Source organism: Aquarana catesbeiana, linkage group LG02, assembly GCF_042186555.1.
Source record: "Aquarana catesbeiana isolate 2022-GZ linkage group LG02, ASM4218655v1, whole genome shotgun sequence".
NCBI classification, from domain to species: domain Eukaryota; kingdom Metazoa; phylum Chordata; class Amphibia; order Anura; family Ranidae; genus Aquarana; species Aquarana catesbeiana.
This window is the reverse complement of record NC_133325.1, coordinates 176,292,135-176,309,706: the sequence shown is the minus strand read 5'-3', so window position 1 is coordinate 176,309,706 and position 17,572 is coordinate 176,292,135. Positions and strand designations below refer to the sequence as shown.

The 17,572-nt window shown below is 43.2% G+C and overlaps 2 protein-coding genes across 3 annotated transcripts in view; both read right to left on the bottom strand.

The window, feature by feature from the left end:
- LOC141127430 (retinol dehydrogenase 16-like) overlaps positions 1 to 17,572 on the bottom strand; it is a 44,133-nt gene that overhangs the window by 11,527 nt on the left and 15,034 nt on the right. For both annotated transcript variants that reach the window (XM_073613854.1, XM_073613855.1), the window contains exon 2: positions 4,623 to 4,953. In XM_073613854.1, the coding sequence (XP_073469955.1) occupies positions 4,623 to 4,935 (313 nt within the window). In that variant the 5' untranslated portion in view covers positions 4,936 to 4,953. The remainder of the gene's footprint in view (positions 1 to 4,622; positions 4,954 to 17,572) is intronic.
- The window catches only part of LOC141127429 (retinol dehydrogenase 16-like), a 90,681-nt gene that overhangs the window by 65,186 nt on the left and 7,923 nt on the right, over positions 1 to 17,572 (bottom strand). The window lies entirely within an intron of this gene.

Genomic DNA, 17,572 nt, shown 5'->3' with positions numbered 1-17,572 from the left:
CTGCCCCCCCCCCCCCCGACTACTTCCAACGTGCGTGCAAATACATCCACCGCTCGTGAAGATACTCAGAGTGGCTTAATAGTTTTGAGTTCCCAGAGTTCCTCTTTACATCAGAGGACAGGGATCACCGCTGGAGAATCAGAGGACAGGGACCCCTGGCAGGTCACTTGGCAGAGCTCCTTTCCTATCCCAGCACTGTATACAGCTCTCCCCCACACACTACACAGGGATAAATCACATTCCTTTACACACAGTCTGTCAGCCTTCACAGGGTGTATCTGGCTTTTATGTTGCCCTTCTGACCTGTAAAATTCTCTGGTTGGAACGGCGGTGTAGTTGCAGTAGGAAGATACACCCTGTGCAGATCATGGCTAACTGGCTGTGTTGTAAAGGAATGTGATTTCAGCCCTGCGGAGGAGGAACAGTATAGAGTGCTGTAATGGGAAAGGAGCTCAGCAGCCGGGAATAGCATGCAGGGTGGAGGGGGTGGTCAGGGGGCAACTGAGATCTGGGCAGGCAAAGCCATGTGACACAAAATCTGGAGCCTGCAGCCTGCCGGCCCCCGAGGAGGTGTTAAGGGGTTTGTTTTAGCAATTTCTGAAGGTTTCTCTGTCAGTGTTGGCAGGTGTTAGGGGAAGGTCACCTCCTGGAGGGGTGTGTCTTTTTCCCAGTTGTCAGGGAAGTGGGGTAAGTAGACATCCCCGGGTGGAGGGGGTACAGAGAATCCCAGCTGGTGACTAGGAGACACTGAGCAGTGTCATACCTCACCAGTGACATCGGTCCCATCTTGGTTACAGGACGGCACTCTTCTCCTCTTGCCTCGCTGAGCTCAGTTACCATTCCATGTTGCCGGCACAGACACTTCCCCATCCTGGGCTGTTCGCACCTCGTTCTCCTCTCCATTCAGGAAATAGCTCACAGCTTCTCCCCAGCCAATGGGAACAGAGGGGGGTGGGCCCTAGGGCAGATCGAAGCTGGATTTTGTGGAGGATATGATAATATGACAGGGAGGCTGCAGGGGCCGCCTGGAGATAGGGGCGGGGTTGCGATTGCGACCCCTGCAACCCCTTACGCTACGCCTATGAATGTAGTCACCCTCTCTTGCTCACTCCCAAGATGGACTAGGGACGTGTAGCATGCATAGAGCAGTGCACATAGTTACATAGTTACATAGTAGGTGAGGTTGAAAAAAGACACAAGTCCATCAAGTCCAACCTATGTGTGTGATTATGTGTCAGTATTACATTACATATCCCTGTATATTGCGGTCATTCAGGTGATTATCTAATAGTTTCTTGAAGCTATCAATGCTCCCCGCTGAGACCACCGCCTGTGGAAGGGAATTCCACATCCTTGCCGCTCTTACAGTAAAGAACCCTCTACGTAGTTTAAGGTTAAACCTCTTTTCTTCTAATTGTAATGAGTGGCCACGAGTCTTATTAAACTCTCTTCTGCGAAAAAGTTTTATCCCTATTGTGGGGTCACCAGTACAGTATTTGTAAATTGAAATCATATCCCCTCTCAAGCGTCTCTTCTCCAGAGAGAATAAGTTCAGTGCTCGCAACCTTTCCTCATAACTAAGATCCTCCAGACCCTTTATTAGCTTTGTTGCCCTTCTTTGTACTCGCTCCATTTCCAGTACGTCCCTCCTGAGGACTGGTGCCCAGAACTGGACAGCATACTCCAGGTGCGGGCGGACCAGAGTCTTGTAGAGCGGCAGAATTATCGTTTTATCTCTGCAGTTGATCCCCCTTTTAATGCATGCCAATATTCTGTTTGCTTTATTAGCAGCAGCTTGGCATTGCATGCCATTGCTGAGCCTATCATCCACTAGGACCCCCAAGTCCTTTTCCATCCTAGATTCCCCCAGAGGTTCTCCCCCCAGTGTATAGATTGCATTCATATTTTTGACACCCAAATGCATTATTTTACATTTTTCTACATTGAACCTCATTTGCCATGTAGTCGCCCACCCCATTAATTTGTTCAGGTCTTTTTGCAAGATTTCCACATCCTGCGGAGAAGTTATTGCCCTGCTTAGCTTAGTATCGTCTGCAAATACAGAGATGGAACTGTTTATCCCATCCTCCAGGTCGTTTATGAACAAATTAAATAGGATTGGTCCCAGCACAGAACCCTGGGGGACCCCACTACCCACCCCTGACCATTTTGAGTACTCCCCATTTATCACCACCCTCTGAACACGCCCTTGTAGCCAGTTTTCAATCCATGTACTCACCCTATGGTCCATGCCAACGCACCTTATTTTGTACAGTAAACGTTTATGGGGAACTGTGTCAAATGCTTTTGCAAAATCCAGATACACCACGTCTACGGGCCTTCCTTTATCTAGATGGCAACTCACCTCCTCATAGAAGGTTAATAGATTGGTTTGGCAAGAACGATTCTTCATGAATCCATGCTGATTACTGCTAATGATATCATTCTTATTACTAAAATCTTGTATATAGTCCCTTATCATCCCCTCCAAGAGTTTACATACTATTGATGTTAGGCTAACTGGTCTGTAATTCCCAGGGATGTTTTTTGGGCCCTTTTTAAATGACCTTCACATGACCATAACTAATGTGCTTCTCATGAAAAAATGGAAGTATAGTGGAAAAGACAAGGATTGGGAGCTCACGAAAGACAGTACAAGGGTGCATAAAAACAGAGTAAGAAACCATTCATGAAAAATAGATTAAACGGCCATAAATTAGTGGATGTGTATGGATTATTTTTGGAGAACAAAGATATTGTTTAGTGTCACTTCAAGAATCTCACTATAGGAGCAGTTTACATGATGCAATCTGCAGGTCCTGGTTTCTAAGTAGTTAGATCCCAAGTAGTTCTTCCCAAAACAGTTCTTCATGGCGTGCAGCAAGATTGTTATGTGTCTTCAGGAGCTTAATAGGCCGGCCATACACAAGGCACATTTCTTTCTTGCAACCACAAGTTGCAGTAAAGAAATTTGCTCAATTCCCCCAATGCGGGAATCCCTCCTGCTGGGCCATTGTCTATTCCTGGCGGGGCTGGCTTCCCTACCAGGAGAAGACAACAGCCCAGCAGGAGGGTCTCCCGCATTGGGGGAATGGAACAAATTTCTTTCCTGCAACAGTGATTTTCCCTAGCGGATATAGCAGCTGCTAGCAATAATCGCAAGAGAATCCGGCTGGCTGGTCGTACCCAAGTTGTTTGATCAATCAACTTGGTATATTCAGCCTGCCACATAGGGGTTCGAATCTCGGCCGGTTTCTGCTGAACTGGCCACGATTCTAACCATGTATGGCCGGCCATAGGGAGAACTTCTTACTGTGATGTCAGGGCTTGCTTGATTTACGGAATATGGTGGAAGGGGGGAGGGTAGGCTTTGATATCAATCATTATCTGGATTCCTTATAGGAATACAGTGCAAATTAGGAAGGACCTCCTAGACCAGCTTCTCAGAAATATAGTAGACCTGAAAAAGTGAAGGCCTGCTATTTTTTAGCAAACCTAAAAGTAAATTTTGCTTAAGCACTGCTCTGAAAGGTCTACATTTTGTCTTAATTTCCACTTGAAAATAGTAATGTACATCATGACATTGATTGTGACTAGGCACTCCTTTTCTGTAGCCTCACAGCTGTATATATAAGTATGAGATCATTTAAGATACTACTGCCTCTATTGCTAATCCAATGAGATTTGGTGTGAAATTGGGGATGTCACTATTCTGGTTGTTCACGGATCTCCTTACCGGAGAGAAAGCTGTAACTCAAAACATTCCCCGTCATCTCCCTGTTTTTGCTTCATACAGTATGTGAATTTTTAATTTCTGAAATTGAGTACTGATTATGGCTGATTAGTTCTCCTGCTCTTTTTTAAAGACACATTGGGATTGATTTACTAAAGACAAATAGACTGCGCACTTTGCAAGTGCAGTTGCACTCATTTTCCCCAGAGCTCAGGGAATGTGGTGAAGCTTTCATTTGTAAAGAATACCCAATCAGGTGCAAGGATAATAAAATACCATTTATGCTTGCACATGATTGTAAGATGGAAATCCACAGAGCTTCACCACATTCACTAAGCTCAAGGGAAAATAAGTGCAACTGCACAGTCTATTTGGCTTAGTAAATCAACCCCATTGATACATAAGCCCAAAGAGCTTCCAGCCTAAAATAATTTGTTATGTTGGATCTCCCAAGAGGCTGGTTGGAATGTTTTTGGGTGCATAAAAGTGTATCCTCCAATCTTTCTGACAGATTGACTCAATTGTATTTTAGGGTTGCAAGGTGTAGATTATTAAATACTAGCATGATTATTATAGACATCCCAAACCAGTTGGAAGCCAAATGGTGTCTAGATGCACTGGCCAACATTTCTTATGTACCTTTGTTAGTGGCTGTATATAATTAAACTTTACCCTGCCAAAAGTTGGTTTATTAACATTGGAACAACCCCTACAAATAGCTCAAAGTATGGCATTGCAATCACCCAAAACAGCTAATTAAACTCCATCAAATAATAGATTTCACTCTACTGAAGTGAGACCAATTGGTTGTATTTAAGAATTATAAAACTTTTTTATAGGCCAAATCTACACAGCGTATTAATTATTTGTATATATTAGAATATCAAACCTTGATCAGAGACTATATAGTTGACCCACTTGACAGCAGAGCTCACACTTTCAGAGTTTGTTACATTGAGGATTGTTGTCTGCAGTCTACTGGAAGCCTCTTTCTTCAGATTCTCAGCCCCTGTCTCTGTCAAACATGCGGCCAGAACCTTCATGCCACGTTTGTCCAGTTGTTTTGCCAACAAATTGCCAAACCCTGAATCACATCCAGTGATGAAGACATATTTATCTGTGAGATTGTCCAGGATCAGACTGTACTTGTACCATCTGTACAGGAGGATTAAAACCAAAGCTGCCAGCAGAGGGAGCCACATGATGAAAACTCAAGATACCTATAGTAACATATAAAAGGCATTAACGATTACATTTTTTATTTATGTACAGGAAAATATAAATTGGAGTCTTGTTAATTTTCTGCACATTTTCATATCAAGTGCCTCAAAAATGTCTACATTAAAAAGGCATAGTCCCACCTTTTGCTGAAAAATAATAAATGCAGCCACATTAATTTAAAAAAAAGGCAGTGGTTATTTTTAGCTCTGATCGCTGTATAAATGTCAATGGTCCTAAAAGGGTCCGATCTGTCCCGCTAAAAATCGCAGATCACCGCCATTACTAGTAAAAAAAAAAATAATAATAATAATGGTAAAAATGTCATAAATCTATCCCATAGTTTGTACAAAGTTACATAGTAGGCGCGGTTGAAAAAAAAAGATAAAGTCCATCAAGTCCAATCTTTGTGTGTGATTTTATGTCAGTATTACATTGTATACCCCTGTATGTTGTGGTCGTTCAGATGCTTATCTAATCATTTTTTGAAATTATCGATCCTCTCCACTAAAACCACTGCCTGTGGAAGGGAATTCCACATCCCAACCACTCTTACAGTAAAGAACCCTCTACGCAGTTTAAGGTTAAACCGCTTTTCTACTAATTTTAGTGAACGGCCACGTGTCTTATTAAAATTCCCTTACACGGAAAAGTTTTAACACTATTGTGGGGTTACCAGTGTTTGTACATTAAAATCATATCCCCTCTCAAGCGTCTGTTCTCCAGAGAGAATAAGTTCAGTGCTCGTAACCTTTCCTCATAACTAATGTCCTCCAGACCCTTTATTAGTTTTGTTGCCCTTCTCTGGACTCTCTCCAGTTCCAGCACATTCTTCCTGAGAACTGGTGCCCAGAACTGGACAGCATACTTCAGGTGCGGCTGGACCAGAGTCTTGTAGAGTGGGAGAATTATCGTTTTATCTCTGAAGTTAATCCCCTTTTTAATGCATGCCAATTTTCTGTTTGCTTTGCTTGCAGCAGCTTGACATTGAATGCCATTGCTGAGCCTGTCATCTTCTAGGACCCACAGGTCCTTTTCCATCCTAGATTCCCCCAGAGGTTCTCTCCCCAGTGAGTAGATTGCATTCATATTTTTGCCACCCATATGCATTTTTTTACATTTTTCCACATTAAACCTCATTTGCCATGTACAGTGCCTTGCAAAAGTATTCACCCCCCTTGGCTTTTTATCTATTTTGTTACATTACAGCCTTTAGTTCAGTGTTTTTTTTAATCTGAATTATATGTGATGGATCAGAAGACATTAGTCTAAGTTGGTGAAGTAAAAATAGAAAAATATATACATAAAAACTATTTTTCAGAAATAAAAAACTGCTGATAATTGGCATGTGCGTATGTATTCACCCCCTTTGTTATGATGCCCATAAAAAGCTCTGGTGCAACCAATTACCTTCAGAAGTCACATAATTAGTGAAATGATGTCACCTGTGTGCAATCTAAGTGTCACATGATCTGTCATTACATATATTATACACACACACACACAAACCTTTTTGAAAGGCCCCAGAGGTTGCAACACCTAAGGAAGAGGCACCACTAACCAAACACTGCCATGAAGACCAAGGAACTCTCCAAACAAGTAAGGGACAATGTTGTTGAGAAGTACAAGTCAGGGTTAGGTTATAAAAAAATATCCATTTCTTTGATGATCCCTAGGAGCACCATCAAATCTATCATAACCAAATGGAAAGAACATGGCACAACAGCAAACCCACCAAGAGAAGGCTGCACACCAAAATTTACGAACTGGGCAAGGAGGGCATTAATCAGAGAGGTGGCACAGAGACCTAAGGTAACCCTGGAGGAGCTGCAGCATTCCACAGCAGAGAGATTGGAGTATCTGTACATAGGACGACAATAAGCCGTATGCTCCATAGAGTTTAGAGTTGGGCTTTATGGCAGAGTGGCCAGAAGAAAGCCATTACTTTCAGCAAAACACAAAAATGGCACGTTTTGGGTTTGCGAAAAGGCATGTGGGAGACTCCCAAAATGTATGGAGGAAGGTGCTCTGGTCTGATGAGACTAAAATTTAACTTTTTGTCCATCAAAGAAAACGCTATGTCTTGCGCAAACCCAACACATCACCAAAATATTTTTTCAGCAGTCAGGACTGGCAAACTGATCAGAGTTGAGGGAAAGATGGATGGTGCTAAATACAGGGATATTCTTGAGCAAAACCTGTACCACTCTGTGTGTGATTTGAGGCTAGGACGGAGGTTCACCTTCCAGCAAGACAATGACCCCAAACACACTGCTAAAGCAACACTTAAGTGGTTTAGGGGAAACATGTAAATGTGTTGGAATGGTCTAGTCAAAGCTCAGAGCTCAATCCAATAGAAAATCTGTGGTCAGACTTAAAGATTGCTGTTCAGAAGCACAAACCATCCAACTTGAAGGAGATGGAGCAGTTTTGCAAGGAGTAATGGGCAAAAATCCCAGTGGTAAGATTTGGCAAGCTCATAGAGACTTATCCAAAGCGACTTGGAGCTGTGAGAGACGCAAAAGGTGGCTCTACAAAGTATTGACTTTAGGGGGGGTGAATAGTTATTCACATTGACTTTCTGTTATTTTGTCCTATTTAATGTTTGCTTCACAAAAAAAAAAAAAAAAAAATCTTCAAAGTTGTGGGCATGTTCTGTAAATTAAATGATGCAAATCCTCAAACAATCCATGTTAATTCCAGGTTGTGAGGCAACAAAACACGAAAAATGCCAAGGGGGGTGAATACTTTTGCAAGGCACTGTAGCTGCCCACCCCATTAATTTGTTCAGATCTTCTTGCAAGGTTTCCACATCCTGCGGAAAAGTTATTGCCCTGCTTAGCATAGTATTGTCCGCAAATACAGAGATTGATCTGTTTATCCCATCCTCCAGGCCGTTTATGACAAATTAAATAGGATTGGTCCCAGGACAGAACCCTGGGGGACCCCACTTTCCACCCCTGCCCATTCCGAGTACTCCCCATTTATTACTACCCTCTGAACTCGCCCCTGTAGCCAGTTTTCAATCCATGTACTCACCCTATGGTCCATGCCAATTGACTATACTTTGTACAGTAAATGTTTATGGGGAACTTTATCGAATGCTTTTGCAAAATCCATATACACCACATCTACGGGCCTTCCTTTATTTAACCTCCCTGGCGGTATGATTATTTCGGATTTTAGGTGCTGAAAGCGGTACCATTATTTTGTTTCTAAAGAAAAAATTTGCGCTAGGTGTGCAAACAATAACTAAATAAATATGTGTAAATAAAGTATATAAAATACCGCGCCTGTCTAGTAAGTGGAAAAAAGCTGCCAACACTACAGAACGACTAGGACTGTGTAGAATGTATAGAAAAAAAGTGTAGCGCTAAGGTAAATATAGTGAAAAGAAGGTTTTGGAACAAGAAGTAGAACCCCAGCAGAAGTCTCTTCAGACGAAACGCGTCGGATCTCCTTGCTGTACCCAGCCACCCACACCACGCTTATTTTTTATCTTTTATTTTACTTGAATCGATTCTATTTTTAAACCAAGATTTTTATGGATTGCTTTGATGATCGTGATTGATCTAATAAATGCCAAATAAGAAATATTTTTTCGGATTTACACTATGTGGAGGTTCCTTGTTGTTGTTTTCTTTATGGTCCATGTATGCTGATGAAAACGGTGATCGTGTAGACCTACAAGACAGGCTCCAGGCTTCCCATTCAAGGAGGACGTCTTCTGGTGTATTATCCATCTTTATACTGTCATCCATCACAAGACAGTACAAGCCCGTTTGACTCACCGCCCACGGCTTGTGAGTCCACCGAAGTTGGTAAGAGTATTCTACCTTGCATTTTCTGAGTCTCTGTGTTATAAGGATATTTGCCTTGGGTCCCCTCTGAGTTGGAGCCTCTGTATTTAAAGGATATCTGCCTTGGGTCCCCCGTTTCAACTGCACCATGCAACATATGGACTATAATTAAGTCTTTATCATCTATATGGGATTAACACTTCCCCACCATTATTTTGAACAGTTTTTTATATTTCTTCACTAGCAAAATGTGGACTTTTGAGATTATCAATTGCTGATTTACCTTCACTTTATTTTTTATGCACATTTGCACTTTTTTTTCCAAGGAAAAGCACTGCACCTTGTTTGTATCACACTGTCTGTGTATACACATATCTGGTTTTTGCCTAGTCGAGGTTACGGGCCACTTAAAATTGTGGTTCTACTTCTTCTTGTTCCAAAACCTTCTTTTCACTATATTTACCTTAGCGCTACACTTTTTTTCTATACAAACTAAATAAATATGACCCGTGAAGGAATATCCTGCAGCTAAGCACTATACCTTGATAAGGGCACTACTAAATAGATATAACAAAAAGTGCAGCGCTGGATATATGTACATAAAAAACAAGGATTGGTATTACTATTAGAGAACCTACAACTTTCATATGGGATTCATAAATGATAAAGAAAAAATTTTTTTTTTTTTTATAACAATAACATAAGTGAATGCCTCTCAGTAGTGATATATGTGCGTGATTAATAACAATTTTTTATCCACATATTTTGAAAAAGTCCAGAAATACAAAAAATAGAAAAAAAGTGTCCAAAAGAGCGATTAAATGTGACTTTCTATAAATATGAATCCGTGACTGTCACCGTGTTGAACTCCCGTCACCTGGTATAGATTGAAGGCTTACCAGACAGCCTCTGATCAGAGGCATAGAGCTAACAGCTTGGGGTCTTCACTCCACAGCGGCTGGAACTTTATCTGGGATGATGGATGTAGATCAGCAAAACGATCACCACAGGCATCCAGACAGCGGTACAATCAGGGATAAGAGCTCTCACCGATATGAAGGTATTCAAAAGAAAAGAAAAAACTCCAATGGTGTAGAACGTTTTATCTCTTGTTTATTAAAAAACGCCTCACTGGCATCCATAAAACGCTTTTCCTTGCAAGGAAACAATACAGCTTTAAAACGAAACTCCGCGCATGTGCCGTCGGTACGAGCGTGTCAACCCACGACACGCTCGTACCGACGGCGCATGCGCGGAGTTTCCAGGGACCAATATGATCTGACTGCCCTTTCTTACTATTTATGTACTTAAAGAATTTCTTGAGATTTTTCTTATTCTCCACTATGTGCCTTTCGTGTTTTATCTTAACCGCCCTGATTGCACCCTTACATTTCTTGTTGCATTCTTTGTTAAGTTGAAATGCTGATGATCATCCCTCAGCCTTGTATTTTTTGAAGGCCTTCTCCTTTGCCTTTATATGCATTTCTACATTGCAGTTAGGCCACCCAGTACTTTTATTAGCCCTTTTAAATGTATTTCCCATTGGGATGCACTGGCTAATACCCTTACTTAAAGCGGAGTTCCACCCGCTATTTCGTTTATTAAAAGGCAGCAGCTACAAAAAGCATAGCTGCTGACTTTTAATAAACCGACACTTATCTGCCCCACGGTCCAGTGATGTGGCTACCCGGAGGCTAGCTCCTCTCCCCCTCCTCTACTCGGTGTCGTCATGGTAACTGTGGGCACCCGGCTGTGACAGCTTACAGCTTCACGGCCGGGCGCGATTTGCGCTGCGCTCTCCTATTGGCCAGCCAATCTTCTGGGACCTGGGTTGTGTCCCAGAAGATTGCTGGCAGGGAGGGGCCGCCTAGGGCAAGAGGAGTCGCCACCTAGGCGGCTGAAGATAGGAAGTCCCACAAAAAAAAGGGTACCCCCCCAAAAAAAATGACATGCCAAATGTGGCATGTCAGGGGGCGAGGAGTGCTTAAAGCGGAAGTTCCACTTTTGGGTGGAACTCCGCTTTAATATGCTCTTAAAGCAAACCCATTTCTCCTCCGTGTTCTTTGTTCCTAAGATTTTATCCCAGTTTGTATCTTCTAGCAAGGCTCGTAGTTTAGGGAAGTTGGCCCTTTTGAAATTCAGTGTCTTTTGTATTCCTCATATGTTTCCTATTAGTGTGATTTATACTGAAACAAATTGACCTGTGATCGCTGTTTCCTAAATCGCCCTGTGTTTTTACATCAGTGATCAGTTCTGTATTGTTGGTAATCAGTAGGTCTAGTAACGCTTTGTTTCTAGTTGGTGCATTTACAATCTGAACCATGAAATTGTGCTGCAAGACATTTTGGAACTTACAAGCCTTAGATGAATGCGCGGTTCCTTTCACCTAGTCTATGTCTGGATAATTAAAATCCCCATCCTTGCCGCTAATCTAAATTGTGATAGGAGGTCCGCCTCCTCCCTCTGGTTAGAGGGCTTATAGCAGACTCTCAGTATTTCCTTCCTCTTAATTTCATCCCTTTGCAGCTCTACCCATAAGGATTCCACCTCCTCCCTTGCTCCATTAGTGATGTCATCTCTCACATTCACTTGTATATAATTTTTGATACACAGGCATTCCCCTTCCCCGTTTTTTACCCTCTCTATTCCGGCGATATACGGAATGCCCTTGAATGGTTGCCAGCCAATCATGAGAGCTGTTGAATGCTCTGAAATGCCTACAAAATCAAAATCTTCCTCGAACAACAGTAGCTCTAGTTCTCTCATCTTGTCCGCCAGACTCCTGGCATTGGTGAACATGCCACGTAGTTTAGACCATTCGCATACTGTCTCCTTATTGGGTGTTCTGAAACGCTATAACTTTTGCGCAAACCAATCAATATCCGCTTATTGCGATTTTTTTTACCAAAAATATGTAGCAGAATACATATTAGCCTAAACTGAGGAGGAAACTTGTTTTACATGTTTTTTTTGTGGCCAATTATTAGGGCAAAAAGTAAACAATATTGTTTTTTTTTTCAAAATTGACGCTTTTTTTTTTTTTAATTATAGCGCAAAAGCTAAAAAAAAAAAAAAAAAAAAAAAAAAAAAAAAAAAAAAACACAGAGGTGATCAAATACCATCAAAAGAATGCTCCATTTGTGGGGGGAAAAAAAAAAAGGACATAAATTTTGTTTGGGTACAACGTCACACGACTGCGCAATTGTCAGTTAAATCGGCGCAGTGCCATATCGCAAAAAATGGACTGGTCATTAACCACTTAGGGACCGAGCCTCTTTTGTTTACAAGTTAAAATCAATTTTTTTTTTTTGCTAGAAAATTACGTAGAACCCCCAAACATTATAAATATTTTTTTCTAACACCCTAGAGACTAAAATAAACTGTCATTGCAATACTTTCTGTCACACCGTATTTGCGCAGCGGTCTTACAAACGCACTTTTTTTGGAAAAAATAAATTTTTTGAATTAAAAAATAAGACAACAGTAAAGTTAGGCCATTTTTTTTTATATTGTGAAAGATAATGTTACTCCGAGTAAATTGATACCCAACATGTCACGCTTCAAAACTGCGCCCGCTCGTGGAATGGCGACAAACTTTTACTCTTAAAAATCTCCATAGGCAATGTTTAAAAATTTCTACAGATTACCAGTCTTGAGCAACAGAGGTGGTCTAGGGCTAGAATTATTGCTCTCACGCCAACGCGGCAATACCTCACGTGTGGTTTGAACACCGTTTTCATATGCGTTCACTTCTGCACACAAACTTGACAGGGCGCTTTAAAAAAAAAAAAATATTTCTCATTTAACTTTTTATTTTGACACTGTCTTTTTAAAAAAAATTGGGTCACTTTTATTCCTATGAGAAGGAATGTAAACATCCCTTGTAACAGAAAAAAAAGCATGACAGGACCTCTTAAATATGAGATCTGGTGAAATAAAAAAAAAAAAAAAAAAAAAAAAAAGTCATTTGAAAAAAATAAAATAAATAAATTTCTCCTTTAAGAGCATTGGGCAGAAGTGACGTTTGACATCGCGTCTGCCCTCCAATGGTATGGAGCTGAGCGGGGGCCATCTTCCCTCACTCGGCATCCAGGCAGTGAGGTGACAGGACACGATCGTCTCCGCCTCTACGACAGCTCCGGTAAGCACCTCTCCCACCACCGATAAAAGTGATCTTGCGGCGAATCCGCCGCAGAGACCACTTTTATCTGAAAGAGAAAACGCGCGCCATTCCCGAAAATGCCGGGGTTATGGCAGCTAGCTGCTGCCATAACAACAGTGTTTAGCGTCAAAACACCAACGTACAGGGTACTGCGATTTGAGTGAAGTGGTTAAGGGGGCAAATCCTTCCAGTCCCTAAGTGGTTAAGGTAGTTCCCAGACTTAGAGATGAGCAATCACTGCATGCAGTAATAAAACCAAGTTTATCTGAAAAGCGACTTGTCCCATGTCACGACACACTATAACTTGTATGTTTGCATTAGGAGGGATGTGCTGAGCCTGCTCCCACTCCACCAGTCCAGCATACCTCTGTTACCTCTCTCTCAGTAACAGAATGGGGTCCCGCCAAGCACCTAGTGTGGGCCTCAATTGTGCTCTCACTCAACTCTTACCTCTTGACCAGGCCATAGATTGCTGTAACTAGGGTTGGGATCTGGTTGCTATTGGATACCGACCACAAGGGCCATTGGATACCGACCACATACCTCCATCAAGTGAGAGTCCATAATTACATCAATCTTGCGAAAAACCCTGGTTTCTTTGGTAGCGCCAAAGACTACATTCACAGGTGATGATAGAACTCTTGGATCCACCACAGCCCGCCTCTTTTGGACCTCAGCCGTCCTCCCAACAGGTGGGTCCAACAGGACCAAAAGCCTGGGAACTAAGCTAGAAACACCTAACCCTTTACCCAGCCTGTGACGCCTGATGGCTAACATACTTCAACCTGCCTACAGGTATGATCAGGCACCTTAGGGTGTCCAGGGGAGGGCTGGCAGCCTTAATCCTGGGGGGCAAGTCCAGTCGTGTGGACCATTGTACCACCGAATCAGCTCACCATACATGCCCACCTGGTTTAAAAATGGATATTGATGTTATGAAGCAAGACAAAAATATGACACGCATGACCCCGATCTTGGTAAAGAGCCGATGACATGGCTCTTTACCCATGTGATCAGCTGTGTCCAATAACAGTCGATCACATGTAAAGGCAGAAGTGCCATTTATCAGCTCACCTCACACTGACAGAGTGTGAGGAGAGAGTAGAGAGCCAATCATTGGCATCTCCTCGCAGGGGAGACTGTACAGATAAATCAGGGCACTGATTAAAGTGCATCCCTAGCATTGCCCAACAAGTGACACCAGTCTGTGGCCATCAGTGACACTAATCAGTGCTGCTTTTCAGTGCCCATCAGTGAATGTTCATCAGTGCTGCCCATCAGTGCCCAACAGTACCACCCATCAGTGTCACCTATCAGTGTGGCATATTAGTGCCTCCTCATCAGTGTCCTTCAGTGCCGCCTCATCAGTGCCGGAGAAAAATTTCTTATTTACAAAAGAAAACCTTTTTTTTCTTCAAAATTTTCAGTCTTTTTTTTATTTATTAGCAAAAAATAAAAACCCAACAGTGATTAATACCACCAAAAGAAAGCTCTATTTATGTGAAAAAAAATGATAAAAATGCAATTTGTGTACAGCATTGCATGACCGCGCAATTGTCATTCAAAGTGTGACAGCACTGAAGGCGTAAAATTGGTCTGGGCAGAAAGGGGGTGAAAGTACCCTGTAGGCAAGTGGTTAAACACTTCCATATTGCAGGCTGTCACATGACGTCCTGGGCTTTTTGTCGTGATATCTGAATGATGCCGGCAGTCTCTATGACTCTCGGAGGCCAGGGCATGACATCATGTCCGGGGCGGCAGAAGTAAACAATGCCGGGAACTTGGACTGGGCGCGTGTCACGCCTAAATCCACGTTTGCTGCAGACACAACGTCTTTTTTGGGGGTTTCTTTGGGTAGGGGTACCAGGGAGGACAAAAGAAAAATGCCTCTCATGCAGCCGGCTCACTGCATTTGGATTGGGAAGTTGGGCCAGAGCACCGTCTGGAAACAGAAGGGCTCTGATGATCTCTTTCTGGAATTTAAGGAAGGATCCAGTCTGTCCTGGAGCTTTTGTATTGCACAAAAGCGTTCAGCAAAGCCAACTGAAATACTGTAAATAAACAGACACTTTTTTGTACCAGCCTCTGTCTGGCCTTACGGGCAATTAGGAACGGCGCCAACAACTGGTCATTGAAGTCCACCCCTCCCATGTTACGGTTGGATTCGTGGACACAGAGGGGTTTCTCCAAAACACCAGTCGTCATAGGAATTTAGACTGCCGTGTCTGCATGAAGTGAGGACAGAATGAAAACATTCTGTGAATCCCTACACTTCACTGCTAACAAATTATTACACCTCAAGCAGGCTCTCTCCCCCCGTCTAAGTTGGGATTCTACAAGCCGTTGGGGGAAGCCCTGGCAATTAGATTGCACGGTGCCACATGTTCCAATTCCATAATCAAAAAGGTGACTAAAAGGTGGCACGCTCGTGTAATAATTGTCCACGTACAAGTGATACCCCTTTCTGACTAAGGGTGACACCAAGTCCCACACTATCTTACCAGCGCTCCCTATCTAGTCTGGGCAGTTCTCCAGCTCTACGTGACTATCTCTTCCCTCGTAAACCATAAAACTATATGTATAGCCTGTGGCTCTGTCAAGTGGTTTACGAGGGGCCAAATTTTGAAGAGCCGATCAAATCCAGGGTCACCCGAGAACAAAAAAGAGTTCATTGTCATTGAAGTGCATGAACCGCAAGATCTGCTCGTATCGTGTCCTGGCCATGGAGGCAGAGAACACGGGCATATGGTGAATTGGGTCAGTGGACCAATATGACCACAACTCACTCTTTTTAGTTACGCCCATGAGGAGGGATAGGGCCAGAAAGGTCTTAAATTCAGAAACCGGAATTGGTTTCCAATCTCTGGCAAGGGTCAGCTGGGGATTAGCAGCAATGAATCGACCAGCATACAAATTGCTTTGGTCCACAATAGATCTATAGAGATCTTCGGTGAAAAACAGCGAATAAAAAGTGACGTAAAATCAACTGTTTCCACCTGAATTCCGGGTTGGCCAGTGAATGGGGGAAGTACGAGTGCTGCAGAAGTGGTGGGTTCCCAATTAGGATTTGGGAATGCAGCAGGAAGGGCACTATGGGCTCAAAGGGCCTGTGTTCGTCTTCTTCTTGGTGGCAGCGGGACACTACTCATGCTTGCCACCTTGAACTGCACACTTATGGGACTCGCCACATCACCACATGTTACTGCAGTGCTGGATGTATGACCAGGATGTACTAGGCCACTGGTGCTTGCCAGTTCACCAGAAGAAATAGCGGCGCTAGTACTGGCTCTCTGCTCCATACAAGGGACCTGCAGTTCTTGCACCTCAATGACAGCAGAAGAAGATCGGGGTCTGGTACGCCTGACCTTGGCAGGGACCACAACTCAGTCGTCAGAGCTATCTGTCAGGGTGCCGCTGCTGTCTACAGGTTCGGATTCTGAGCCTGAATCTGACAAATGAGTAACTCCCTCTTCACTATCTGTTATGCTTAGAAAATGTAGGCCTCTTCACTAGTGTACTTTCGATTTTACATTTTGGTCATTAAATTTACTGGTACACTAGTGAGACTCACAGGTAAAAAAGCTCCTGACTGTTAGCGACTGATTCAAACGCTACCAAAAAAACTGTTAGTGTTCGCAGGGATCAGGCCTGATCCTGTGAATGCTGCAGTTATGCGTTTTATGTTTTGTAAGTGACAGTGATCGCTTGATACTGCACTTGGGTGGGGTGGGCTGGGCTGGCCGAAGGGGCTAAACGCAGGTGCTAGCAGGTATCTGGGCTGATCCCGCTAACCCTGCATTTTTGGGAACCCTAAACTGCTGGGGACGCTAGTATAGATCTGATCAGATCAGATATCGATCCGTTCAGACACTATACTACTAAGGGAGGCGTATGGTGCATGCGTGGGTGTTAGTGGTATTGGCACTAATCTGAAGCTGCCTGGGGCGACACAGACCCTATCTGACACTAAAACCTAACTTTGATCGCCGGGTGATCAGGGGGTTAAACCTTTATTGGGTAAAAAACGGCGGGTGCCCTGACGCTATAAAAAAAATAAACTAGCTAAACTGCGTCACCCGTGACACTTTTACTGTGATCACAGGTGACACGGGGTAATCAAGGTGTTAAAGCTTTATTGGGGGGGTGGGGGTTAGGGGAGGTCCCTAGACCTATCTGGGCCTAAGAGTAAGTTACCCCAACACAGATTTTTGTCACTAATGACACCAGTACAGCGATAAAAAAACAAAAAAAAAAAAACTGATTGCTGTACTGGGTGACACAGTGACAGGTTGTAAAGGGGTTAACTGGGGGGGTGAATTGTGTGCCTATGTGGCCTGGTGTCAGTGTAGTGTTGGTGCAACTCACTTTTTCTATGCTCTCTCCTCTCGGTCTGGAACGAAAAGACCGACACGAGGCGAGATGACATCACTTCCCCTGTCAGTGTTTACAGTTACACGACAGGGGAAGGATCTCATTCGCCTGGAGCGATCACCAGGTCAAGGCCAGATTTCATTGGCCTGGGGATTGATTGAATCCGATCGTATACTAACGTGATTTTGTGCAGCCGGACCAACCTGCCGCAGTAAAACTGCAGCGGCTGGTCCGGAACTGGTTAAAAGTAACATTACATCATTCAGCCAAATGCCTGAAACATCTCAA